Source organism: Talpa occidentalis, unplaced genomic scaffold (genome assembly GCF_014898055.3).
Source record: "Talpa occidentalis isolate TD23 unplaced genomic scaffold, MPIMG_talOcc4v2.1 talOcc4.17, whole genome shotgun sequence".
Lineage (NCBI taxonomy): Eukaryota > Metazoa > Chordata > Mammalia > Eulipotyphla > Talpidae > Talpa > Talpa occidentalis.
Genome location: NW_023601754.1, coordinates 52,447,232 through 52,473,449, shown reverse-complemented (window position 1 = coordinate 52,473,449; position 26,218 = coordinate 52,447,232). Strand labels below are relative to the sequence as shown.

Below are 26,218 nucleotides of genomic sequence, written 5' to 3'. Positions count from 1 at the left end.
CCAGTCGTGAGAGGGAGCATTTCTGTGGTTAAGCTGGATGGGAGCCCTGAGGGGCCACCCCCTTCCCCTAATACCTCACTCTTTTTTTTTTTTAAAGATTTACCTGTTTATGCACACAAGAACTGGGGTACAGGCCGGAGGTGTGGGGGGCTGAGAGGATTCATGAGAGACAGAGTGGGGAGCAGAACAGGCAGACGGACAGAAACACAGTGCTGCGGGCAGCAGCGGGGGATCACAGCGGGGGATCACAGCGGTCTGCTGCGCCCTGTGGGTCGCTCTGGCCGGGACGGAACGCGTGCTGCAGAGGCTGCGGACAGCTTCATGGGCGGCGCCTTAACCCCTTGCGCCACCAGGGAGGCCCCCTTCCCCTCACACCTTAGAGCCCTTGAACCCAAGTACAATGCTGTACAATGCTGTGACCTGCTTCGTTTAGTAAGCCCAGTCGAGGCTGGAAGGGGGGCGGGCGGGCGAGGGATGCCCCCAGGTCCATAATGGGCATGAACTGGGGATTCGGCAGCTTCCTGGAAAGCAGGGCCCAGGTGGGGTGCTGAGCTTGGCGGCTGGCATCGCCGGCTGGCAGGACACCCCCTCAGAGGCAGCCACCCGGGGCGCCCCACGCCCCACATTCTGTAGGTGCTGGAGCTCCCCGTGCGCTTGCCTGTCCCATCTGCCTGCCGCCGCCCCCCCTTCTCAGGCACCCATGGGGGCGTCACTGCTTCCAAGAAGCCCTGCTGGAGGCGCTGCCGGCTGGCCCCGCTGGCGGTGGGGTGGGGACAGGGGTGAGGGGGCACCACGCAGTCCAGTGAACATGCCAAGGAAGCTGCTCGGGTGGGAATAAACGGCAGGCGGCCCGGGGGAGCCTGCAGGAGGCGGCAGGCGGCCCAGGGCAGGCGGCCCCGAGGAGCGGGGGGGTGGGGGTGGGGGTGGGGGTGGGGGTGGGGGTGGGGGTGGGGGTGGGGGTGGCCAGCGCCAGGACAGCGATTGCGCATCGGTCACCGCTGCCCCAGAGGGGGCACGTCAGGGGGACGGGCTGCAGGCGCGGCCGGGTGAGCGCCGCCCCCCGCCCCCGGGCCCGCTTCCGCCAGCTGCACCCAGGAGGAGGCCCCTCCGGCCTCTGCAAGGCGGCGCCGGGCTCCGCGGGGCGGCCCCGCGCAGGACGGGTGCGCTCCGGGCCCGGGCCCCCGGTCCTCAGCCCCCTCCGGAGCAGGGCCAGGTCACCAGAGGCCCAGACGCCAGGCCGCGACCCCCCGTCCTCGGCGGGCGCCGCCCCCGGGGCGGCCCCACCTGCGGAAGGTGAGACGGCGCCGCCTCAGCGCCCGCGCCCGGGGGCTGCGCCCCAACCCCGGCTCGGGGCTCCGCTCCAGGCCGCGGGGCCTCGCTCGGCCCAGGCCGGGCCAGCGGGCGGGCGCGCCGCGGACACCGCCCGGGAGCCGGCGGGCGGGCGGGCGGGGGCGCTGCTGCCCCGGGGAGCCCCGGGCCGACGCCCTCCGCGCGGCCTCCCGGCGCCCCGCCCCTCAGCGCCAAGGGCGGGGCGCGCGACGCAGACGTCCCGCTTAATTTGCATACGGCCCTGGGTCTGCGCGAGGGGGCGACGCGGCGCCCCTCGGAGACCTCTGATTGGTTCCTGTCGGCGGCCCCGCGGCGTAGTTGACGCGCGCCAAGCCTGCCCAATCGCAGCCGGCCTTGCTCACGGAGGGTGGGGCCAGGGGACTCGGCCCATGAGCGGCGCCGTTGTTGGCAGCCACGGCGGCGCAGACCGGGGAGCGACCGAAGGCCCCGCCGCCAGTGCCGCAGGAGGCGTGAGGTGCGGGCGGGCGGCCGCCGGGTAACGGCGCGGCGCGGGGCGGGGCCGGGCGGGGGCCGCCGGGGGCATCCGGGGCGCGGGCGCGCGGGCGGGCGCGGGCTGGGCCGCAGGAGTCCGCCCGAGGTCAGGGGGCGCGGCGCCCCGAAGGTGAAGGCCGCCCGCGGGCTCCCGCGCCGTCAGGCCCTCGGCGCGGCGGCGGGCGGGCGGGCCGGGGCCGCGGCGGGGCCGGGCGGGGGCCGGGAGTCGGGGCGCGGGGCCGGGCGGCGGGGCGGGACCGCGCGCCCCCACGTGCTCCGCTGCTGGCCGCGCCGCGCGGGCCGGGCCGGGCCGGGCGCTCCCGGAGCCGCGTGAGCGCCGTGGCGGGCGCGGGCGGCGCGTCCCTCTCGGCCGAGGGGTGGGCGGCCGCCCCCCGCCCCCGCCCCGCTTCTCCCGGCGGCCGCGGCCCCTGCCCGGGGGGGCAGCGTGTGGCCGGCGCGCGAGTCCCCGGCGCCCCAGGCCCTGCCGAGGGGCCGCGCCCGCGACCCGCGCCCTGAGCGCCGCGCGAGCCGCTCGGTTCCGCAGGAAACTTGAGCTCCGGGCGAGGGCGGGCCTTCTCCCCGCGGCGTGCGCGCTCCGGGCCGCCCCGGGGTGGGGCCCGGGCCGGGGTGTGCGCGTTACTCGGGGCCGAGAGCCTGGGCCGGCGGCTGTCTCCGGCCCGGGAGGCTGTGCCAGGCGCCCCCGCCCCGCCGCGGGGATGACCGCGCCGGGGGATGAAGCGCCCGCGGGTCGGATGCGAAGGCGGGTGTTTTCCAGAGATAAGAGCCGAGGGAGCTGCAGCAGCCTGGGGTGCCGTGACCCTGTCGGGCGGAGTCCGCGGGGGGAGACACCTGGAGAAACGAGTCTTCTCTGGGTGCTGGGGCTTGTGTTTGTTTTTGGAGGAGGAGAGTTTCTGCCTCCATGTTTTTTCCCTTAAAGGTTTATTTATTTATACGGGAGCTGGGGCCCCGGTCAGAGGCGCGGGAGGGTGAGAGGATCCGCCAGGCAGAGCGGGGAGCAGAGCAGGCAGGCGCACCCCAAGCGCTGCTGGGCGCGCGGCGGGGAGGCAGGAGGGGTCGGCCGGAATCAGCCCTCGCTGCAGAGGCTGGGCCGGGCCGCTCCCCGCGCTGCTCCCCCCGGGAGACCCTCCGCTTTCACATTTTGAAGGTAAATTATATATTCTGCGGTTTGAAAGGATCAGTAGGGCTTTTTTGATCAGTAAAAAGACTCTCAGGTTTCGTTTTTAGAGTGACGACAGGGACCCCACGTGCAAATAAGAGTCGTAATTATCCCAGCTTCGCTTAAGGACCTTTACTAGAATTTTAAGTTTTGCGCTAAGATGAGGATAATTATTGTGACGAGAACTGGAATCCCGTCGGCCAGGTAGCTCTCAGCAGGCGCTGTGCAGACACCTGGGACAGCACACCGGGCCGCCCCCGCCTGCCTCTCAGCCTCAGGTGTGCGGTCACCGGTGCCTTCGTCATGAAACGACACCTGGCCGCTTGTGTGTGGATTTTGTATTTTTTTCAAAACTTACAGACTAGCTGTTGGAGAGATGGGGTGGTTTCTGAGCGTTTTTGGTTTGATGACCTTAATAGACTGAATTTTGAAGAACGGGCCTGTGTGAGGGTGTCCTAAACGTGCAGACGCGCTGCGTTGAGTTGACAGTTCAGATAAACAGGCTCTTCCGTGCGGCTTTGAGTTGAGAGATTTTTATCTCTGCAGGCGGCGCATGTGTGCAGAAGTGGACTACGGGGCGTGTTCGCCACATCCATGAATCTGTGCTTGAGCCTTCCATTGACGTGGCTGTTGGCCTGCGGGGTGTTTGGCGCCCGCCTGACACTGGGCACCTTATTCCCTGGGCCTGCGGGGCTCCTGCCGCTGGGCGGGACTGAAGTCTTTTCGGTTTTCTGTGGCGCTGTTGCTCATCTCATATCAAACACGAGGGCTGCTGTGCTGGCCCAGGTTAGGTACTTTAAAGCTTTTCTTCTTTTTCTGCATTTTTAAAATGGCTTAAAAGAGGGTTGTTTTAAGATTTTATTTATTTTTTAAAAATTTATGCATACAAGAACTGGGGTGCAGGCCAGAGGTGCGGGGGGGGGGGTGAGAGGACTCCCCAGGGCCAGAGTGGGGAGCAGCACAGGTGGATCCACCTGCCAGTGGCTGCATAGGTTGCGTCTTAACCTAGGAAACGCCACCAGGGAGGCCCAGTTTAAAAGTTTTGGTAAACTCATGTTATACTTCCAAAAAGTTTTCTAGAAAACCTGAATTTTTTTGTTATGGAAGAATAATTCCTGTGGGCAGAAGGGTGGTTCGGTTCCTAACGGCCAGTGGCCTGGGCTGTGTGAAACAACGGCCAGAGTGAGGCTGCTGGGGCCGGGCACTTGCGTGACCGGGCTCCCCGGGGCGCTGGCTGGGAGCTGTCGCGGGCCTGCCGTCTGGGGGTGCTCCCCTGTGTTGCGGGAGAGACAGTGGTCAGGGTGAAGGGCGAGACTGCTCGGCGGCCGCGCGGTCTGCGGCGGGCTCTCTGCGCTGCGCTGCCGGGCCCTGCCACTTCCTCGCGGGGTGGATACGCGCCCCCTCCCCGGGCACAGCTGAGGGGGGCGGAGGGTTGGCCTGGGCGCTAGGGCACGACGGCAGCGTGGGCTCTGGACCTGGCCTCGGCAGAGAAGAAGCTGCTGGCCGCTGAACTTTATTTGCATTTCTCAGTCTTGTCAGGAACGACAGCTCGCTCTGTGGCTGCGCAGCGACGGCCTCAGGCCGCTCCGTGCCCACTGTCTGCCCTGTCAGGCCCAGCTGCCCTCGCAGGGGCACGGAGGTGAAATCGGGGTGGAAAGAGCGGGCTGCGCTTCGCGTGCAGCGGGGCTCGGTCGTCTCAGGGCTGCCGCCCATCGGTTCTTCTCGCGCGCCCCGACAGCAGGCAGCGGGAGAAGCCAGTCCGCTGGGCGCACGTGCTTTTGAGGAGAAAAGTCGTGGGGAGGCACAGGCGGGAGGGGACGCCTTGCTGTCCAGTGGGGACGCTCTGTGGAGAGTCCGCCTCTCGGGGCTCGGCCGGAGTGAACATGGCACTTGGCTAAGAAAGGAGGCGGTTTTTACCTTTCTCCCTGGAAACCGAGCGCTTGGTCCCTGTCAAGTTTCTAAAGAGAGCCCAGTGTTTTGTTGGGGCAGCTCGATGGCCTAAGCAGGCGCCGGCCTCCAGCGAGCCTTTGCGACTGTCCGGGGAGACATGTTGGCCTGGAGCCGCCGGCGGGTTCCTGCCTCTCCGGCTTTCCGTGCAAACACAGACGCGCGTTTGTCCTTCTTTATTGCGACAATGAAACGTTCCCCACGTGCACACAGAAGCAGCGCCCCCCGTACCTCGTCTCGAGTCAGGCGCGGGCGTGTGGCGTGAACGCGAGAGAAGGCGCGAGCTGGACGGCTGGCGGCGTCCGGCTTCAGGGCCTGCGAGCCCTTCTCTCTCTAGGGTCCGCGTGTCAGCGCGGGGTGTGGGGGGGGGGACTGAGTCATTCACGTCAGATACGAGTTCACGCAGCAGCTGGAGCTGAACCCCAGGCGGTTCGCTTGCGGCACTAAGACAGGCTGGGTCGGGGTCCCCTGGTGGGGCCCTGTGAGCCCGGACTGCTGCGCTCGCGGGCGAGGCTTGTCCAGGGTCTCCTGGGTCTGCAGTGTAGATGGGAGGTGCTTCCTCGGCCTGTGCGGAAGGAACATGACCCCGTGCGCCTGGAGGGGGGGGGCCTGCGCCCCAGGCTGCTCCGGGGCCATCTTAGGTGGATGGGTCAGCAAGAGGAGCGAGGGCCGAGCTGTCCCACTGCCGGCCTCAATGAACTCCCCCTGCCCCCCCCCCACGAGTCCCATCTCGTCGCGGGCTCCCCCGGTGGAAACCGCGATTGGCCAGAGGGCAGCTCTCGGGGGCACCTCGCAGAGACGGAGGCTCTTGGGCTGCAACCCCGTGATGCATGCACGTGGCCGAGGGCAGGGCCTCCGCGGTCTGGGGGCGCCTGCCTTGGCTCCCGCGACCAGGCCCACCTGAGTGCGGCGACGCTAGCACGAGCTAAGTGGCTCCCGTTAAAATAAATTTTAAGTTTTATTGGATAATTTGCTAGAAAAACGCTTCCCATAAAGAGTCCTTTGAGGGAAAAACAAATGATCCCAGAGGCGATGGGGAGGCTGGGAGGGCAGAGCGCTGCGTCGTGGCGGGAGGGCCCGGCGCGCTCCTGGCCCGGAGGAGCCTGCACCCCGCGTGCCTTTTATGTTCCCGGCCGCGCTGCTGCCCGCGGCCCTTGCGCCCCGTCGCTGGCTCGCGGGTGCGGCCCCAGCCTGCGTGTCCAGCGCGCCTCGGGGCCAGGCTGCGCGCTCTCCTCAGGGAGCGGCCTTCGCGGCGCCGCCTGGGCTGCCCGTCAGGTGACAGAAGGACCCGGGCGGGCGCTGCCCTTCCGTGCCGGGTGGGTGGTGGGCTTCTCCGAGGGTCCGCCCGGTTTGGGGAGGACGCGCGAGGCCCGGCCTCCACCCAGGCCCCCGGCGGCGTCTGCTGCGGTCCGGGCACCGGTTCGTCCTTTTCCTTCCCGTCGTTTATTCCGCTTCATGTTCCGCTTGTCCCGACTTAGCTTGGGTGGCCTGGAGCTGCGTTGCCGTCGTGACGGCGGGACCTGTTCGGCCTCAGGGGTGGCGTCCGGGGAGGAAGGGGAACCTCAGGTCTGCACCCTCATTCGGCAGCGGGCCCCGGGCGCAGGCTGGGGGTCACTGCACGGCGGGTGTCTCGGGCAGGCTGTGAGCCGCGGGGCCGTCACCTGTCCGAGCAGCAGCCTTGAAGTGTTCGGCTAGAGGCCGCAGCAGGGGAGTGGGGAGGAGGGTCTGGATGGGGGGGGCTCACGAGCGTCCTCAGAAGAAAGACGCGGGACTGATGCTGCGGAAATGCTTGGCGCGCAGAAGGCCGGACTCACCCTCCCACCGTGAGCGGCCGTCAGGAGCCTCTGCCCCTCTGTGCCCGTGGGCTTGTGGCACAGCCCCTGACGGATTTGCCCCTTTGCACCACGGCCCCTAGAAGAGGCCTGTGCCCCTGGGGGCTGGCCTGTGGCTCGCGGCCGTGTGCGGCCCCCACATTGCAGCTCTGCTCCTCCCCAGGAAACTCGGTTTCTGCAGACCGTCTCGCCTCAGTTTGCCTGTCTCCCTGAGTTGGCAGCCCCTGAGTCCACCTCTAGGTGGCCAGCTGACCCTAGGGCCACGGGCTCGCAGTCACACGCCGCCCTGTGAGTGCACAGGGCGGGGGGCAGCGCAGGAAGGAAGGCAGTCCCTCAGGCGCTGCCGAGGCCGCGGCCGGAGCTGGGGGCTGATGGCGGTTACTGGCCAGCGTGGCCCCGAAGACCTGCCTGCCTTGCCGTCCGTGTTTGTAGCTCGTGGAAAGCAGAGCGTGCGCGTGGGGGGCCATCGGGGAGCGGCGGGCGAGCCCGGAAGGGCGCCGGTCGTGGGTGCGGGTTTCTGGCTCCGCGCATGGCGGGCCGGGCCCGCGCGTGCTGCTGCGGTTGCTCCGGTTGGCACCTGTCCCTCACTTCGCCGAGCTCTTTGGAAAAAGACAGTGACATTCCCGTCGCGTTTTGCATTTTAAAAATAATTAGCGTGTTTTATTTTGAAACAAGATGACGCAAGAAGAATGCAGTTAAGTGCAGCACGGTGGCGTCGAGGGGGTGGGTCTGTGCTCAGGCGCCAGGAGCACCGGGGAGGGGCCGCCGTCCCTGCCCGGCTGCTCGCTCGGCGGGGGCTCTGCGGGGCCGGGCTTGCGCAGCGCGAATCACAGCGGGCTCCTGTTAGGTCCGGGGGACGGGCGCTGGCCTGGAGGGGGCGCGTGGCCTTGTCTGCGTGGCGGGCGCCTCCTGAGGCCTGGGCGCGCGCGCTGGGAAGGCGGGGAGCCCGGGGATGCTGTGAATGCTCTAAAGCCACTGGCCCAGGATCGCTCCCAGAAGCCAGGCGGGCGGAGCCAGCGGTTGTCATCCGGACGCCTGGTCGCAGTAGAGCGACAGGCCCCGGGTGTCACCGGAGGGCTTTCGACCGGGGAGGCCTGTGGACGGCCGCCGTGGGTGCGCAGGCCGTGCTTGGCGCCTGGCGGCTCCGGGAAGGGAACGGGCGACGCGGTGGCCTCCGCTGTGACCACGCACTTCTCGTTTCACTTGCAGGCGAGAAGGACACACAGATGGCCGATAACAGGTAAGCCGCGCCGGCCGCGCGGGTCCTCCTGCCTCCCGCTCACGTCCTGCGGTTGCGCTAGCCCGGTCCTGGCGTTCTGGGGGCCCCCGGGGTCCAGGGGGAGATTTCGTCAGTGTCTCATCCCAAGGCCACGTCTGGTTGTGCGCAGGGTGTTTGATGGGCTTTGGTGTTGGGGGGATGGTCCTGCCTGCTTTGAAGCCCCGTGTCCGGGACTCCCCACAGCTCCTCCGGGGGCCGCGGCCTTCCTGCACGGTGAGCGGCCCACCGGTGGGGCCTGCCTGTTGCTCGGTTAGCGGCTGGAGCTGGCGGTGGGAAGCAGACTCGCTGAGGAGAGAGGTGGCGGAGAGGAAAGCCCAGACGCCGTGCCGGGGCTGGAAATGGGGCGGCCATGTTAACTGGGGTTTTTTTTTTTTTTTTTTTTTAATTAAGGTTTGTTTTTAATTTATCCATAGACTAACTACGGTGTAGGCCATAGGTAGGGGGGCGGTGAGAGGACTCCCCAGAGACAGTGGGGAGCAGAACAGGCGGACCCATGAAACACACTGCTGAGGGGAGCGGCGGGGAGACGGGAGGGGGCTGCTGCGCCTGGGGTCGCTCCCTGGCCGGGGATGGGACTCGTGCTGCAGAGGCTGCGGACAGCTTCACAGTGCTGAGACTAACCCCTGCGCACCAAGGGGGACCCCGGGGGGATGTTTTCTTAGCCCCTCTCGCTAGCCCTGGCCGCCTCCCGGGTCACGCCCTCATGCTGTCTGCCTTGGGCACTTTCTTTACAACTTTTTTCTTTTCTTTTCTTTTTTTTTTTTTTTAAGATATATTTATTTATTTACACAAGCACTGGGTACAGGCCAGAGGCGCGGGAGGGTGAGAGAATTTGCCAGAGCGGGGAGCAGAGCAGGCAGACTGAGGAAGCACACTGCTGAGGGGAGCAGCGGGCGGCAGGAGAGGTCTGCGCGCCATGGGGGACCCTCGCTGGCAGCCGGGGATCGAGCGGGCGCTGCAGAGGCTGCGGGCAGCTTCCCAGCCCAGCGCTCAACCGCTGCGCCGCCAGGGGAGGCCCTGCAACCACAACTTTTAAACATACGGTTTCAGTTTTCCAGATGGAGCTCCTTCAGATTCCTCGGAGGCTGCTAAAAGTGCAAGTAACGCAGGTCAGTTCACTGTACGGGGAGAGGGTGGTGGAGAGTTGGGGTGTGGCGCCACCTTACTCTGGGGCTGGGCCCCCGACATAGGCGTGCGGTCACAGGCGCTGCCCTGGGGACCTGGCCAGCATCAGAGCGTCTGAGGCAGGACTCGGGCATTTACTGAGCGTTCTAGCTCGGACCCCGCAAAAGCGAGCAGCCACACACGCCCCGCGCCTGCCCTGGCCCTCGCTCCCGTCGACTGACCGCTGACCTGTGTGTCCTCCCCGGTCTGCGCGCTGTTCCCTGGCTGTTCTGGAGGAAGTCCCAGACGAGCTCATGGGTGTATTATTTTTCTCCCCACTGAAAAGAAAGCGGTCAGCCTTGGTGTCTGTGGACTCCGCACCTGCGGAATCACCCCTAGCCATCGGAGCTCCGTCCGTGCTGCCTGGTCAGGCTGAGGCGGTGGCGTCTGTCCTGAACGCACAGAGGCTTTCTGGTGTTATCCCTGGTACAGGCCACAGCCGCCTGCGTGGCCCAGAGACCACGTTGCGAGATATGTGCTGGTCGCACGCCAGCGCCGTGCCCTTTCGTATCGGTGCTCAGCCTCCTGGGACTGGAGTGTGTGCGCTGGTCCCGGGGCCACCACTGGCACCAAGGGCGGTGGCATCTGCTCTCCTGCCTCCATTTGTTGGGAAGCAAGAGGTGCCGTTCTTGCCTGTTCTCCCTTAAAGTGGTTTAATGTACATTTCCTGAAACCCGAGGTGACTTCTCGGCGCCGGCGGCCCAACCAGGGCCTGCGCATCGGTGGTCACCCGCACTGCCAGTGTCGCGCCTCGTGTCGGCGCCACTTCTGCAGCTGTGCCCACGCCTGGGGCTCGCCGAGCCCCTGTTCTGCCCCTGCCTGGCCTCCCCCGTTGCTGGCCCCGTAGGGCCTGCGCTGCGGAGTGGCCCAGGGGTCCCTCATTAGGCTCGGGGCTCCCACAGCAGTGGGACACCGCCTGGGTGGCGATGGGCAGGAGGTGCATGAGGCCATGGGGGCCAGGGCTGCCTGGAGGGTGCAGGCAGTGTCTGCACATTCTCCGCATGACGCTCCCTCCAGTCAGTGAGCCGGAGACGTGGGAGCGCCCAGCACCCTCGCTGGGGTAGGGAGGCCGTCGGCAGCCCTCTTCCTTCTGCGCTGCTCCTGCAGGAGATGACACTGACAAAGGGCCCCACCCCGCACCCTGCAGACTTTTGCTGGGGTTCCATCCCGCCTGTCGTCAGCGCTTTGTCGTGTGCTCAGTGCCCTTTTGAGCCCATGGGTCCCTTCAGTCTGGCTGGGTCCTCCTGCTGCTGTGCCTGCTGGCTTTGAGTCCGCCAGCTGCGTGGCACAGCATTCCCCTTGCCCCGCACTGGGGACGGCCTCTCCTGGCCCTATTCCTTGTGGTGGGGGGAGCCCAAAGTGCAGGCGCTGGGCTGGAGGAGATGTGTTGGGCGCTGAGGACACAGCTTTGTCATCGTGGTTGTGTCCAGTTAAAATTGAGGGCATGCCTGCTGGGTTCACATCTCACAGGAGGATGAGGAGAGCCCCCGGGTGGGGACGACTTTCTGGGTAAAGTGAGTGCCCTGAGCTTGTCTCTGCCCAGGCCAGGTGCCCAGCGTCCATGCCTGGGCCAGGTGTGGGCCGCTCTCTGCTATGCGTGGGGCGCACACACAATCTGCAAAAGCGGGGGACAGGTCTGGGCAGAGGACGGGGCAGGCAAAGGTGGGTGGCAGGTGCAGGTCTTGTGCCCCCAGGGAACCGGGCAGGGAGGCTTTGCTAGGCTGTGACCCCAAGGGCAAGTGGGTGCTGACTTACCCTGAGGAGCAGTGGCCGCATCCCAGCCTTGACTCTGTACGCCCATCGCGGAGCTTGGAGAGGGAAGGGAGGTGGCCAGAGGTAGACTTCCGGACTTGGGGTCCTTCTGGTGTCCTTGCGTTGGAGATTTGTTCTGACACCACTCGGGTGCCTGACAGGGAAGCAGGTGCCCTTAAGTACGTTCTGAATGCTTCAAGGCATGCTTTTGAAAGCCACTGGCTGCATTTAAAAACCTAAAGTAGGTGAGAAGAGCCGGTAAATCTGCTGGTGACTTTGTTTATTGGCCTTGTTTTTAACTGACTAGAAAAGCTCACAGATCAGGCGATGCAAAGCCCTCAAGTGCTGGCAGCGCTGCAGGAACGGCTTGACAACGCCTCCCACACCCCTTCCAGCTACATCGAGACGTAAGTGTGCTTGAGTAACGTGTGCTTGAGTAACGTTTGGTACAGCTTGGGGACCGCGGGGAAGAGGCCACTCATTGCCCAGCTCCTACAGTGGGGGCGCGCGAGCCGGGCTTTAGTGCCGCAGGCCTTGGCCGCGAGAGGACAGCGCCACCCCGTGGCGGTGAGAGGGCTGTCAGGTCTGCTGGGGGCGGGGGGCATGCCCGGCAGACTGCAGAGTGCGCTGGGCTCCTGGCCTGTCTTGGAGACCGGCTTGTTCAGAGCGCTGGGTGGGGAGGCACAGCGTGTGGGCAGGAGAAGGAGCCTTTCTGCAGGCTCGGGCGTGTTCTCGGCCCGTCCGCCGCTGCCCAGCTCCCACACAGGCCCTGACAAGGCTTCCCGGGCTGGTCCGGCAGCAGGGGCTCGGACTTGCAGTGTCCACTTAGCTCCTTGTCTGAGCAGCCGCGCCTGGCGGGGATGCGTGCAGGTTGGGCAGGCCGAGGGTGGGCGGTCTGGCTGGGAGGGGCAGGAGCCCAGGAGACGCCGAGAGGGGACAGGCCATGGGGTGGGGGGTGCCGCGCTGGCTGCCCTGCCCAGTGGGGCTGACGGAACGGCAGACAGCTGGCGACGGGAGAGAGGGTCCTGGAGGCTCAGGGTACGGTGTTTATTTCTTCAGGAAGATTTGAAAAGTTAAAGAATTTGAAATTGTGTAGTTAACACAGAGAAGAAGTGGCACCCGGCATTTTACGAAGGCCCTGTCCCGCTGCCTCCTTGTTTCTGCTGCCATAGCCATCCTTGAGGGGTGACTCAGTTGGTGTCTTTGGTGGACCCCGTTCCCTGAGGGGCTCTGTATGGGGCGGACTGTGACAGAGGTCCATGGGGACCGGGCCCCCACAGGCCTCTCTGGACCGTGCTGTGTACACCTGCCTCGTCCTCGCCCCTGTGCTGGCGGCGACCAGCGGGTGTGCGGAGGGTCTCGTGTGGGGCGCAGGCCAGTGGGGCGCCATTTGGGCCTGTGTGAGGCCCAGGAACCTGCTCTTTTGTTGAGATTGTGGGGCGTCAGGGAAACAGATGACTCTGTTGATTAGTAAAATTGAAAGGCGAGCTGTCGTCTGTGGTTGAGTGTCCGTGTTTTATTTTTGTTTTCTCTTCTAGCTTGCCTAAAGCTGTCAAAAGAAGAATCAACGCATTGAAGCAGCTGCAGGTGAAGTGCGCCCACATAGAAGCCAAGTTTTACGAGGAGGTTCACGACCTGGAGAGAAAGTACGCGGCCTTGTACCAGCCTCTCTTCGACAAGGTGAGCCTCCAGGTTGACCCAAGGAGTCACTGAACGTGCTCGTTTAAGCCCTAAGAACTCAGGCTGTGGATGTCCAGATGGTAGAAGCATCTAGATGATAGACAGGTGTCATTCACAAACTTGGCTCAACTCGGGGTTTCCGGCTCACTTCGCACACCCTGAGGAAGCCCCCTTTTCCTTAGAGGAGGGAGTTCATCACTGGCGACGTGGAGCCCACAGACGCGGAGGCAGAATGGCACAGCGAGGAGGAGGAGGAGGAGGAGGAGAAGCTGGCTGTAAGTTTCCTGTCAATGAGCGTGGCCTGCCGGTGGTTTCTGGTCGTTGCTGTGACGTGATGAGGGAGCGGCAGAGCTGAGTCGGGCACGCTCTGTGGCGTCTGACCCAGGGGTGTCATTTGGTGGCAAGCCAGATGCCGTCTCCCTGGTCTATCGTCTGTGGCTGCCGTACAGTCATGGGGTGGCGTTTGGGGCTGGAAGGTCAGCGGCGAGGTGTGTGTGCCCTGTGGCTGCCCGCCCACCCATCAGGACCAGCAGGGGCATAGGGCCCCTGCATGTGTCTGGGCCCCCTTAGAAACCTTTGACGTTGTGCCACCCGCCGGATCGGGGGGCACATTCAGGGAACGAGGGCTTCACAGTGCAGAGTTCCCCAGTTACGTCCTGTGCAGCCGTCGTGTTCATGGTGAGCCTGTTGCTTTGGTCATCGGCGTTCTCTTCTGCACGCCTCCTTCTTTAGGCAGATGTGAAAAATAAAGTCGTCGTAGCGGAAAAGGAAGCAGCACCAGCCGAAGAGCCCAACCCCAGAGGCATCCCTGAGTTCTGGTTCACCATCTTCAGAAACGTGGACATGCTCAGCGAGCTGGTCCAGGTGAGCCCGTCCGCCGTGGAGCGCACCCTGCCCTGTCGCCTGCGGCTGCCTGTAGGGGTGCGCTGCTGCCCGGCATCCGCCCAGGATATGTCTGTGAGTGACAGCTCAGGTGCGCTGGACCCCACCCCGGGGGTCTCAGACTGGAGCCCGAGCCTGCGCCCGTGTCAGCACCCTGGGAAGCCCGCGGACAGGACCCGCCCGTCACTGTGAACAGGCGGAGGGGGCAGTCAGGCCATGGAGGAGGAGTTGAGCTGGGTGAGGAGGCTCGTGCGGTCTGCTGGCTGCGTAAACACGTCACCGACTGCCGCAGTCTCGCCCTCGCAAAACTCTTAAAAAGGGAGGAATAGCCGATCTTTCTGGCTTCGTTTGCTTTGTTAACCTTTTTGTGATGAAATGGTGGGCAGATTAGAAGGTGGCAGGTTTGCTGCTCCCCGAACCAAATTACCATTGAAGTTCCTAGAATACAGAAGTGAGTCCTGCCTGACATCTCCCTGGCTGGCCTGAGTTTCCGTTGCCCGGACAGGCCCACACGTTGCAGGGTGGACACGCGCTTCCCCCGTCTGAGTTACGCGCACACCCGGGGGGTGTTGGAGCTCGCACGGTGCTGCCTCCTACCTTGTTTAATGCGTGTGAAGGCAGCGCTGCGCCCCCTGCAGACTGAGGGGCGGCTCGTGCCCGTGCCTCTCCTGCCCCATCGCTGCCCAGGGAAGGTGGGGGCGCACGTTCTGGAGGTTGCTGGGGAGTGTGGACAGTCTGTGTCGGAACCTGACTCACTCTGTTAGAGTAGCCTGGGCCACTTCTGAAACCCCACAGGCTGTCGGAGCCTCCTTACCCCCAGCCTGCATGAGGGGGTGCAGCTGGATGACAGCCTGGCCAACACCTGGGCGGCTGCGGCCGGGTCTCAGCTTTCCCGGGTGGCGGCAGGCAGGCTCTGGGCCTTGGGTCTGGTGGGCCTGCAGGTCTGCATTGTTCGCACTTGACTTGATTGGGGGACCAGCTGTTGGTGGGAGAGGGAGTGTTGGGCTTCGTCCTTCACATTTTCTCCGTTGGGGGCTTGTGAGTAGCGCAGTTGGACGCGTGTTAAAGGAGTGCGTCACTTTCGTTTCCCCCAAAACCTCTTCGCTGGTGTCTTGCCTCAGCAGGAAGCGTGGCTGCTCTCTGCGCAGCTCTACAGCAGCTCATCCGGTGGCTTGGAATGCTCATGCCCGGGGATGCGGGGCTCTGGGCGCCCCTGGCACGCGGAGCCCAAAACAGGCTGCATCCTGAGTTGGTCCAGATCTCTGGAACCCTGGGCCCTCCGTGCAGTGGTCAGGACGCCCACTGCAGCAGGGCTTTGAGATCGGGCAGCAGTCCCCAAGATGCTTCCATGATGGGGGCGGGCGCCCTGGTTCTGAGTCAGGGTGGAGCTGCCTTCCGGGCCTTGTGAGGGCCTCAGGGTGGTGGCTGGGTGGGGAAATTAAGAGCATGTGGCTCCTTTGCTGATTGGGGGTGATGCTGGCGGGTGCTGCTGGTTGGCAGGGGTGACCTCGGAGCTCCTGGTGTTGCTGCTGGGCGGCGCCCGCACTGGCACAACAGCCAGGTGGTGGAGGCGGGCACACGGGCAGGGTCTGCAGCTTCCCAGCCGCTTGCCTCCGGCTCTGGAACTTGGGGTTTGGCCATTCTTACAGGGTGGCCCCTTTAAAAGCAGTTGGGCTACTGCTCAGCTAGAAACCTGCTAGAGCCCATTTGGTCTCTGATTTTTGTTGTTCCTAATGTCAAAAAAAATGTCAAGTTGGGTAGTTGGTGGTTGGCAGGTGCGCTGGGGCCGGTCCCCACGGCGGGGAAGGGGAGACGCCCGTGCAGGCGCCTGAGCTGCCGTCACTGGTCCCGCCCTCCGGGTCCTTCTCTGACTTCTCACTTGGGTTTCCGAAGGCAACAGGTGGCGGTAGCTTGGCCTGAGCAGCATTGCAGCCAGCTCTAATGCGGCGCCCCCGCGAGGCCCTGTGGGTGCTCTCATGTGGTCACCGTGTGGGGTGGGCGCTGGGCATTGACAGCCACGGGCCAGTGTGGGGCGTTGAGGCCAGTGGCTGGTCCGGGTGTTCTCCCGACTCCTTGGAGCTGCGGGGCCGGTGTCTCGGCTGGCAACACTCATTCCCTGTGGGGCGGCGGCAGCTCACGCTGGGCACCTCAACTGCCACCCGAGACGGGGGGTGGGTAAGCAGCTTGGGGTCCCTTCCTGGGAGCGCACAGCCGACGCGTATGGGGTGCTGGGACAGCAGGGACTCGTGAGGGCCCAGGTGAGGTTTTTCAAAAGCCTCTAGAAATTCACCTCCTCTCTGTGTTCAGGAGTATGATGAGCCGATTTTGAAGCACCTGCAGGATATTAAAGTGAAGTTTTCAGACCCCGGACAGCCTATGGTGAGTACCGAGTGCCCGGGCTGGCCCGTGAGGCGGGGCTTGCCCGTGAGGGCAGCAGCCACTGCATTTTAGCTGTGAGGGTAACTGCCGATGAGACAGGGCAACCTGCTTCCTGAACACGACGTGCTGCCCCGCAGCGCCCCCGGGGGCCACCCCTGAGCCGGTCCTCAGGGAGCACTGTTCGTGACCCGTCAGCCTGGCCGTGGCTGGCGGGTTCCATTCCAGTGCCAGAGTAACCCCCGGGACTCATGACTGGCTGGCCGGCTGGTGGCACTCAGTCTCAGGCCCTGGAGACAGCTCCCGTGGGGGGCGCGTCGCCGGGCTGGGGTCGTCTCCCTCCCTCCTCACCCAGCCAGGCCCGTGTGAGCACAGCGGCAGGTGAGAGTGGGGCGCTCCTGTGTCTGTGCCCCCCGCTTTCCCCATTTGTTCGCCGTGGGGGTGCAGGGGAGGGCACAGGCACGGCCTGGTGGCACCCGCTCGTGGGCTGGAGGCTCCTCCTCGCCTTCACTTGGCCAGGAGCGAGCCCCTGTCCTGCAGCACCTGGCTGGGGCTCCAGTGCCGGCTTTCTTCCCCAGGCCTCGGGGTGGGGGGCGCCCACCGTGGGACCACAAATTCTCTTGGGGGACATGCCGCTTTAAGGTTGTGTTGCTCACACGTTGCTCACCCTAGGCTCACCCAGACTGTTTCCCCTTATGGCTTCGTTTCTCTGGCTTCGTTTTCTCTGATTAGACCCGTGTGGGGCTGTGGGCTGCTTTCTTTGTCTCGCTGGTGGGCGCGGGAGAGAGGCTCGCAGTGCACCGCCCAAGCCAGACTTGTCCGCCACCGCCACCTCCTCCCAGCGCCAGCATCGCTGCTTGCTGGGCAAAGCGTGGGCAGCACGGCCGTCCCCAGCTCGGCGGGTCTCCTGCGGCGGCCTTGGCTTTCCCTTTACTTACCAGGAGGCGTCTGACACGTTCAGGCTACGAGGGACGAGGAAAGCGCTGAGCTTTGAGCTTCGGGGCAAAGCATGGCCCGGGCTTGCCTGCCCCTGGGCCGCAGCGGTGCTCTCCAGGGCACCCTGTTGACACCTGGCACAGCAGGGAGGGTGGAGCAGCCGCCGCAAACAGAGACCGCTGCACCCGCTGGCAGGTGTGGCTGGGTCAGCATTGCCCATGTCCCAGGCACTTGCCACCCCACCCGCACTGCACCTCTCTGCACCACAGGGCCTCCCTCCACGTCTCAGCTGTCGCTTGTGAGCACGCGTGTCCCTGTGACCGCTGCCGCGCGCCCGCCCACCACACTTGGGCGTGCGTCCTGCCTCCTGGGGGCGGGCAGGAGAGACACTATGGGTTTTTGGGAGAGCTCCCAAGAACACCGTGGGGCTCCTTCCCCAATTAAGTCACTTGTTGGTAAGTTTGCACCGGTGTCTTTTCCGACCGAGTATCATCTCGTTACGCAGCCGTGCCCGGAGAGCTAGTCGGCGCTGGGCCTTGTGGCAAGGACGTAGTGCCCTGCGCTGGCCGTGGCCCCTGTGCCTGTGCCGTGCGCTCGGGCAGGGCGCTCACGCTTGGCCTCTGTTCTCAGTCTTTCGTGCTAGAGTTCCACTTTGAGCCCAACGACTACTTTACCAACTCGGTCCTGACGAAAACGTACAAGATGAAGTCGGAGCCCGACAAGGCCGATCCCTTTTCCTTTGAAGGCCCCGAGATTGTCGACTGTGACGGGTAAGGATGCGCCGCTCAACTCCTCTGAGGCCAGAGCCGTGACCCTGGACCTCGACGGGTAGACAGTTGGGCATCAATAAAAGGCCTCGAATCTGTTTAAAAGGCAAAGGGTTAAAGTCAAAGTAGTCTCTGCGCTTGGGGTGGGCTGCCAGGTGCTGGGAAGTGGCTTCACGGGTGCCAGGGTTTGAGGTCGGGGCCCTGTTACCTTATTTGCACGGGGGGCTGGCTTCTGGCCTCCCCGGAGAGGAAGTCGTGGGGGTCGTGCTATGAACCTGGTGCCACGGCTGGTTGCTGAGTCGGTGCCCGTGGAGCTGGTTGCTGGCTTTGGATGGGAGCAGTTTTCTCTGCTGTCTGGCTGCTCGAGCTCCTTGGGTGCCCTTGACTGGAACCCCAGGGGGAATATGGTTTGGAACGCCTCCCTCCTGGCTTGAGACCGTTTGGGAAACGGGTTTGTTCTCACATGGAAACAGTTATCCTTACTCAGTGGGCCTGCGCGCTCCCTGTGCATCTCCCTGTGATGGGCAGGGCTGGGCACCCGTCCCGCCGGGCTCGTGGCCGCGGGGTTCAGCCACGATCATCCCCCGGGCCGTGGCCTGCTCCCCTGCAGCGTGTGGGCCGGGGCGCCTTCTCCCAAGCGTCCCGGGTTCGGCCATGTCTGCCCAGTGCTGCGGCGCCTGTCCCAGTCTCCTCATGGGCCGACCTGCAGGTGTGCGATCGACTGGAAGAAGGGGAGGAACGTGACCGTCAAGACCGTCAAGAAGAAGCAGAAGCACAAGGGCCGCGGCACGGTCAGGACCATCACCAAGCAGGTGCCCAGCGACTCGTTCTTCAACTTCTTCAGCCCGCTGAAAGGTGCGCGGGCGGGGCGGGGCCTGCCGGGCATGGCTCCAGCTGGGTCTGGGTGGGGAGGGGCAGGGGAGGAAAAGAGCGGGGTTCGGGGAGGAAGCCCTGACCGGCGCTTCCGCACCCTGCACTCCTGGGCGCCCGCGAGTAGTGCTCCTGCCGGTGTGCACCCGCTGGAGGGGCTGCCCACCCCCATCCCCCCGGCCTTGCCGCGCGGCCCACACGGGGGGCTTGTGTGCTCTGGGAGCGCCAGCAGCCGGACTCCCACATGGGAGCCCTCGAGACGGTGCCTCTCAGCTAGGAAGGGCTCTTCTGACCTCCCTGGCGCTGAGGGAATGAAGGCCGGGCCCTGGCGGTGCTGACCCCGAGTGTGAGGAGGCCACGCCTCGCATCAGAATCACGGCGTGAGGTCGGGAAATGCCGACAGCTGTGGGGGCCGACGCTGACCTTCCGTGGCCCCTGGCTGCGGCAGCTCCACTCCGGGGTCTGCGCCCTCACTGACCAGGCCTCCCTCCACCAGTCCGTCGTCCTCTTCTCCTCTCGCTGTGGCTGTCTCTGAGCCGGGAGGGCGCGGGCGTGTGCCCGTTTGGGCACAGAGCAGCCACGCTCGCGCCTTCGGTCTCCCTGGGACGGCCCCTTCCGGAGCCCGGCGTCGGCTCGCAGGTTGCCTGTGTGAGCTCACCCGGACGCGCCGGCTTTGAGCTTGAAGTCAGAGGCTTTGGGAGTTTTCTCAAAGCCGGGATCTTAAACCATCAGTAGCCCTTAAAGCCAGGGCCTGAGCGTGCGCGGGCTGTAAATCACTGACGCGGCAAGAGAGCATTTGTGGGGTGCACCTGGGGCTCTGAAGCCGCGTGGCGATGGTGGCGACCTGGAACACGCCAGCGGCGGCCGCACCTCAGCGTGGCTTTTCTTAGAGGTATCAGGCGACCACGCCAAGCTCCAGAAACACACGCGAGGGTGATGGGGCCCAGGAAAAAGCCCTCGCGGTGGCGAGGTGTCCTGAGAGGGGAAACCTGGGGTGGCTAGTCTCCATGCCCTCCCCCCGCCTGGCAGACAGACCCCTGTGCGCTTCCTGACCCGGAACCGTCCTGGGGTGCTGGCTGCTGGGACCGCCCAGTGGCCACCGCTTCGTGGGGCGAGGTGGCGCGGGGGGTGCGCGAGAAGGCCGGCAGCCTCCATCAGACGGTGCCCGTCTGCCCGGGCTCGCGCCCACCTGGTCCCTCCTGTTGCTGCCGCGGCCCTGGGAGCGCTGTCCTGGAGGCTGGCACGCCCATGGGCCATGTGAGCGAGCCGGGTGGAGGTGGGCCCGGCAGTGCCAGCGTGCGGGCGAGCCCGGCCTACCTGCCCGCTGAGCGCTCTGGGCGGCTCTGGGCGTCTGTGTGACGTCGGCGTCTGCTTTTCCTTCCAGCATCCGGAGACGGAGAGTCGCTGGTAAGATCTCGTCCTTCCTAAACGTCCCGTCTGCCCGAGGGCTCCCTCTCCCTCCCATCTCGCCCCCTGAAAGCCTGGATCAGCATCGGGCGGCCGCGCCTAGGGTGAAACGCAGCGTCTGACCCAGGGTGGCCTTGGGAGGCGGGCCCTTGCATCCTGCTTGCCCGGAGGCCGGGGTCCCGCGTGGGGGTGGGGGGCGGCGCTGCTTTTCCTGCTGAAACCGACCTGTGCTGTCTCCTCCCAGGATGAGGACTCCGAGTTCACGCTGGCCTCTGACTTTGAAATTGGACACTTTTTCCGTGAGCGGATCGTCCCGCGGGCGGTGCTGTACTTCACCGGGGAGGCCATCGAGGACGACGACAATGTACGTACTGGCCCGGGGAGCCCCGTCCGTGCTGCTGTGGGGTGTGTTGCTCCCGGCACCATCGGCCTGTGCAGGGCCTCTCTCTGGTCACCTCAGGCCTGCGTGTTTGGGCGGCTCTCGGCACCAGGGAAGTCGCCGCTGTGCCGAGTGGTGACATGGAAGCCACTCCCCGGAGAAGCCAGAGGCTGAGGGGCTGCTGCTCTGCCTGAGGGGGCCGAGCCCTGGCCTGGCAGGCCTGACCCGATGCCCCAACGCTCCAGCACAGTCAGGGCCCCCCTGAATCTTGTGTGGAAGAAAAACTTGCTTTATGGCATGTCAGTGGAAGTATTTTATTTTTGATTTTTGTAATGGAAGTGGGTGAAGGCCACAGGTGTGGGCGTGAGCGCATTCACCAGGCCGTAGGGTGGCAGCACTCAGACCTAACTGGTGGGCCACTGGGGAGGCCCAACTGGGAAGTATTTTTAGATGGTTCCTAACTTTCCTCTTGCTTTTAGACCTCTTAGGAAAAAAGTGGCTCTTGCAGTCATCGGGGGTGGGGGGGGCTGCCTTAGGTTTCCTTCTGTATGAGGTCTGCGCCAGGGGCTGGGGGCTGCTGCTCGTGCGTGCCCGAGCCAGGGCCCGAGCCAGGGCCCAGGCTGAGGGGGTGGACTCCTAACCCGCAGCTGGCCCCGGGCGGGGTGCGACATGGGGGCGAGGGTTGTGTCAGGGCACAGAGACGCTGAGGTGGTGGCTGAGACGTTAAGGTTTTGGAGATGCTGGTCACAGCATCGGGGCCGACGCCAAGGCTTGGCTTCCTCTGACTAGACTGCAGCAGAGGTCGTGGCTACTTGCTGTGCACAGTGGTCTTCACCAGCGGCCTCGGGCATTTCTGACCCCGGGCCCATTGAGTACCGCTGGACAGCGTGGCTTCAGTGTACTTGCGTAGAGTGGCCCGCAGCCCGCGTGGTGGCGCGCCTCTGCCTCCCGGGCACGCGGTGAGTGCGCTGCAAGGGTGCCAGTGTGGCGGGCAGCGGGCAGCACCACAGTGGCCGGAATGGAATAGCCTGCAGGGGGCGTTCTGGTTCTGGTTGTCTTCTGCGCTTGGCCTAGTCGTTCTGCTCTGTGGGGCTCAGGTTCCCGGGAGCCTTTGCTACTGGGGCTTCGGGGCCCTGAGACAGCCCTGCGTCCCCCTCTGCTTTCTTTATTTTATTTTTTAAAGATTTATTTACGCGTACAAGAGTTGGGGTACAGGCTAGAGGTGTGGAGGGGGAGAGGATTCACCAGAGACAGAGTGAGGAGCAGAACAGGCAGATTGACTGAAGTACACTGCTGAGGGGAGCAGCGGGGAGACAGGAGAGGTCTGCTGCACCATGTGGGTAGCCCCCTGGCCAGGGGATCGAGCTCGTGCTGCAGAGGCTGCAGACAGCTTCATAGCGCTGTCTTAACCCTTGCGCCACCAGGGAGGAGCGCCCCCACCCCCCCCCGCCCCGTGCTTTCTTAACAGACGGGTCCATCCAGGTGCGGTGAGTGTCCGGAGCTTCGGGACACTGGCCTGAGCAGGCGTGCCTGCCGCGGGAGGCGAGGCTGCCGCGCTGGCTGCTTCAGCCGCTCACGGGAGGAGGGCCGGGGTGTGCTGTTTATTGTGGCGCCACCCCGCCTACCACGAGGTGCCTGGAGGGGTGCGGTGGGCCCCGGGCTGAGGGCCACTAGCTCAGTGGAGGTGTTGTGAGGCAGGGAGGCTCCCAGAGGCGCTCCTCACCGAGCCTTGGGTTTTGCCCCTCGTGCCACACAGCCGTGGCGGGGGCTGTCTCGGCTGCTGTTGCTGCTGATCTGACGTCTGGCCCTTGAGCAGAGCCAGGCCGGCGATGTCTTTGAATGTGAAAGAACCGTCCGGCCTGCCTGGGGTGGGTTTTCCCAGGCTGTAGCCCTGGCTGGAGCGGCAGCGCCAGCCTCTTGCCTGGCCGAGAGCGGGCCCAGCCCCGCGTGGCCGTATCGGGAGTCACAGTGCAGGTTGCTGAGGTTGGCGCTGCCCGGTTGGGTCTGGCCAGCCGGGTCCTCCTGCTCCCTCCGCGTCTTCAGCCCTTGGTTCACGCGGGGTCTGGGCCTGGCATCCCGGTAGAACACTGGGGTCGCAGCCGCCAGGTCAGTGCCCACATCTGCTGGCTGCCCAGCCTTGCCTTGGTCCTGGCCGGGCAGCACGGGGCAGGCGTGTGCTGGGGCAGGAAGCAGGTCCCTGTGTAGACCTCATTGTTTGGTTTTCTTTGCAGTTTGAAGAGGGCGAGGAAGGAGAAGAGGAGGTAAGGCCCGGCTCGCGAGAAATACCGTCCCTCCCGAGGTGGCAGCTCTGCGCTTCAGCTCTGCGCGCGTGGACGGGGCCGACCTCCGGGTCCCGGTCATCCCACGGCGGGGTGCCACCTTGGCCGCGGTCAGCCCTGGGAACTGAGGGGAGGCTCGAACGGTGCTATGGCCAGCTTGACCCCGAAATTCGTTTATGAAAAGACAGTCCTGGGCCCAGCTGAAGCCGCTTTGCCAGCGACCTGTGTCCGGGTTGTCTGTGGACATGGGAGTGGCGGGAAGTCGTAGGGGTGGCGGGAGGAGGCGCTTGGGCGGCGGCCAGTGACGGGGGGCTGCCTCCAGTCGGGGTGTTGCTCTGCCTTGCTGGTGGCTAGTGAAGCCGCGGAGTTTAAATTGTGCCTGTCCAGCCAGTTCTCATTCCTCTTCGTACAGGAGTTGGAAGGTGATGAGGAGGGAGAAGAGGAGGATGATGCCGAAATGAACCCCAAGGTGGGTTCCCAGGGGGGCGGGGGGTCCTAGCGGACACGTGAGTAAGCCACTCTGAGAAAGGGGCGCGGGTTGGGGGTGTTTTAAATCGCCGGGGCCATTTTCCACTGGCTCTGGCACAGAGAGCGCGCAGTGGGCGCAGGCCCGTGGAGCCGGCCCCGGAGCTTTGCCTCAAGGGAGCGGGTGCCCACGTCTCCCATCTCGTCTGCTTCCGGGACAGCTTCTCCCCAGTGGGCACAGGTCACTTGACAAGCAGAGCTGTGGGGACGGCCCGGAAGTCCGCGCGTGTGGCGGGGCCCCTGCCCTTCCCAGCAGTACCTCCATGCAGGGTGTGCAATGCACACCCACCCCCGATCGGACCCCGATGGCTCTTGGCTCCCATGCGCCGGCCCTTCCTGCCACGCTGGCCGCTCCTTTCCAGTTTTCCCCGCGGAGGCGTGAGTTCTGTCGGTTGGCCGCACGGGCGTCCTCGCATCCGACTTCCGAGCCTCTGGTCTGTGCGTCACAGGCGCGCAGCTCTGGCCAGAGGGCCTGCGCCGGGCCCACGTTCTGGCCTGGCTGTTCCTGCCGCCCTCAGCAAAGATGATGTGGTGTGGCGCTTTCTCTTGGCCTCCAGAAAGAGGGCAGAGCCGGAGGGCTGGGAGGGTCACGCCCAGGAGGACACTTCCTGTGGCCTTGGCTGTAGTGCGTCGAGTTCCTCCTTGGGGAGACGGCTGCAGGGGCGGGGTGGCCTCCCATCCTCTGGGCAGCCGTGGTGTCCTGGGCCCGGGGTACAGCAGCCCCTTACGGTTCAGTTGCTGAACTTGTGTGAGGGGCCGGGGGTAAAGATGGAGCTGCGGCTCTGCATGGGCGGGGTGCTGCGGGGCTGCCGCCAGCTCGAGGGGAGTGACAAGTGGGCCCTGCTGCCCGTGCAGGATCGCTGGTCCCTGGGGAACCCCAACATGCCCCCATTGGTGTCTTGCAGTGGCCCTGGGCAGAAAGCCTGCCCCCGGGCCTGCCAGGAGGCTGCTGCTCTCAGCATGTGTGGGGACCCATCCCCTGCGCGCGCGCACCCAGCCTCGGTTTCTCTCCGTCACTGAAGCTCTTGTTTTCTCGTTGACAGAAGGAGCCCAGCCAGCCCTCTGAGTGCAAGCAGCAGTGAGCACGCCCTGGGCGCCGGCCGCGCCGAGGCCCCTGCATGGTCTCCGCCCAGCTTCCCCCTCGTAGTCTTTTGCTTAGCCTGTACAGTGGCACCTCGAGTGCGCGTGCGCAGTAGGAGGTTTCACGCCTGCACCCTGGACGGCCTGGGCCCAGCTCCGACGACTGACCGGGCCCGGCGGCGGCTGGGGACCCAGGCAGAGATCTGGGGTGGGAGCGTCTCCCGCAGCCGGACGGCCCTGGTTCGGGGGTGGGGCGGGGGGCCACAGCCCTGCTGGGCGGGCCTGGTCTCCTCAGAGTGTTCTTTCTTTGGTTTCGTTTTCCTCGGGGTGGGGGGTGGGGGCCGTGTGCACACTGACTCCAAGCGAATGCTTTTGAGGTCCACCCCGTATTTATTTATTCCTTCATGCTTGTAGGGGCTTGGGGCGCGTGCCGCTGCCCGTCCGCGGGCGGCCCTGGAGAGCGGGCGGCTCGGCTGGCGAGAGGCGGCCCCCGCCCGCTGCGCCCTGGCAGGGGTGCCTGCTGTCCCGACAGCTGCGCGGGTGGGGCCGGGGCAGAGGTGGGGTGTGGGCTCCCGGGGAGGGGCTGGGCTGGGCGCGTCTCCCGTAGTGTGTGTTTCGGCGTCTCGGCAGCGCCGGGCCGGCTCCCACCGGGCTGGCGGGCGGGTTCCGGGCCTGCGAGCAGCCTGCGTGCTCGGCCTCACCCGTCCTTTGTACCTGAAGACGTGTTTTCAATTTGTACAGAATAGTTAGAATATTCTATTAAAGTTGTGGGACGGAAGTCCGTGCCGTGCTGCGGGCTGGCGGGGGGGGGGGGAGGTGCCCTGCGTCTGCACTGGGGTCTGCCGTGGGGCCCGGCACCCCGGTGGGCCCCTCCTGAGGGGGGCCTGTGCTGCCAGGAGGCCGGTCCTCGGGGTTGCAGGCAGCGCCTTCTGGAATGGACTCTGCACACGTGGGCCGCACTCAGGGGCCACCGCTGGCCCTGCCGTGGCAGGTCTTCCTGCCCGAGAGCCAGGGTGTCCAGGGCTCCGTCCTGCCAGCACGGCCCCGACGGAACTCCTTAGCGGGGACAGCGTGCGCGCCCCGTCCCCTGGGGCAGGCCATCCGGCCACAGAAGACCCTCTGGGAAGCCTTTGTCCCACCCCGTGGGAGCAAGCACACCCACCTCTCCCCCCGCCATCACTGGAGGGGCGGGCTGTCCGCCTCCGCAGGCCACTGTGGGCTTGAGAAAGCAGGGTGCACGCGGCCTGTGCCCGCCCACAGGCAGCCTTCAGGACGGCCAGGTCAGCGGGCGAGTCACCTGGCACAGTCTGTGGGGAGGACGGCTGAGCCGTTGCCCCTCGGGCTAGAGCAGAGGGGGGACCCCTGGGCTTGGCCTGTGGTGAGCTGGGTGAGGCAGCACCCGGACAGAAGCGACGCCGTCATGGCGGAGGGCACAACAAAGATGGGGTATCTGGCTGGGTGGCCCCTGGAGCTAGTGCAGGCCAGCACAGCAGCTGGCTACAGGGGAGGGCTGCCGCAGCGAGGAGCCAGCGCCGCGGGGGGCTCTGCTATCTGGGGGGTGCCTGCTGCTGGGGGTCTCCAGACTGCGGGCGGGCAGGGAGGGCACTTCCCGCTCCTTTGCCTGGTGCCCGGTGATCCCGGCCCGGCTGGAGGGCTGGCCCTCCCCGCGCGCCTTTCCAGGCCACTCCCCCCTCGTCGCCTCTGGGGCGCTGGTTCCCGAGGCCAAGGGGCCTGGGTCCGGACATGCCCACAGCAGCGGCCCGCTGCTCTTCTGAGCCCCGTCCCGTGCCGGCCTCAGCACCCCGACTTCAAGGAGACGCTTCCACCCCAGGGCTGGGGGAGTTGGCAGGGGGCTCTCCAGGCTGTTCGGACCCTTCCAGCGGTTGAGAGTCCACACGCCATTATTGGGGTGCTGCAGTGGCACCGTGGGGTTGGAAGCAGTTGGGAGGGCGTGGCCACTCCCGCCCCCCTCAGCGAGTGTGCCGGGTGCTTGCCTGTGAGGTCCATCTCCAACTGCCTGCCCAGAATTGGGGTGATGGCACTGAAGATTGTGCCTCTGAGGGAA

General features: G+C 65.5%; 1 protein-coding gene and 1 non-coding gene across 5 annotated transcripts; both read left to right on the top strand.

Annotated features, from left to right (window-relative positions):
• The first annotated feature begins 1,272 nt into the window (after positions 1-1,272).
• NAP1L4 (nucleosome assembly protein 1 like 4) lies at positions 1,273-24,398 on the top strand. Of its 4 annotated transcripts, none has more exons than XM_037517360.2 (15): positions 1,273-1,293; positions 7,987-8,017; positions 9,107-9,165; positions 11,280-11,379; positions 12,511-12,652; positions 12,835-12,927; positions 13,385-13,516; positions 15,842-15,913; positions 17,477-17,616; positions 18,323-18,468; positions 19,868-19,890; positions 20,135-20,254; positions 22,501-22,530; positions 22,961-23,017; positions 24,117-24,398. In XM_037517360.2, the coding sequence occupies exons 2-15, from the start codon at positions 8,004-8,006 to the stop codon at positions 24,153-24,155; spliced, it is 1,167 nt and encodes a 388-aa protein (XP_037373257.2). In that variant the 5' UTR covers positions 1,273-1,293; positions 7,987-8,003; the 3' UTR covers positions 24,156-24,398. The 4 variants fall into 4 exon arrangements, with proteins under 4 accessions (XP_037373257.2, XP_037373258.1, XP_037373255.2 ...); XM_037517361.1 differs by lacking the exon at positions 1,273-1,293 and adding an exon at positions 1,729-1,804; XM_037517358.2 differs by lacking the exon at positions 1,273-1,293 and adding an exon at positions 1,800-1,825.
• On the top strand, positions 16,086-16,212 carry LOC119250554 (small nucleolar RNA SNORA54). Its single transcript, XR_005126302.1, has one exon. It is a non-coding gene; the product is annotated as a small nucleolar RNA SNORA54 (small nucleolar RNA).
• Positions 24,399-26,218: the final 1,820 nt, after the last annotated feature.

Coding starts and splice junctions, on each gene's coding strand:
- NAP1L4 (XM_037517360.2), top strand. Junction 12,928..13,384: donor AGGAGGAGGAGAAGCTGGCT/GTAAGTTTCCTG, acceptor CTCCTTCTTTAG/GCAGATGTGAAAAATAAAGT. Junction 23,018..24,116: donor ATGCCGAAATGAACCCCAAG/GTGGGTTCCCAG, acceptor TCTCGTTGACAG/AAGGAGCCCAGCCAGCCCTC.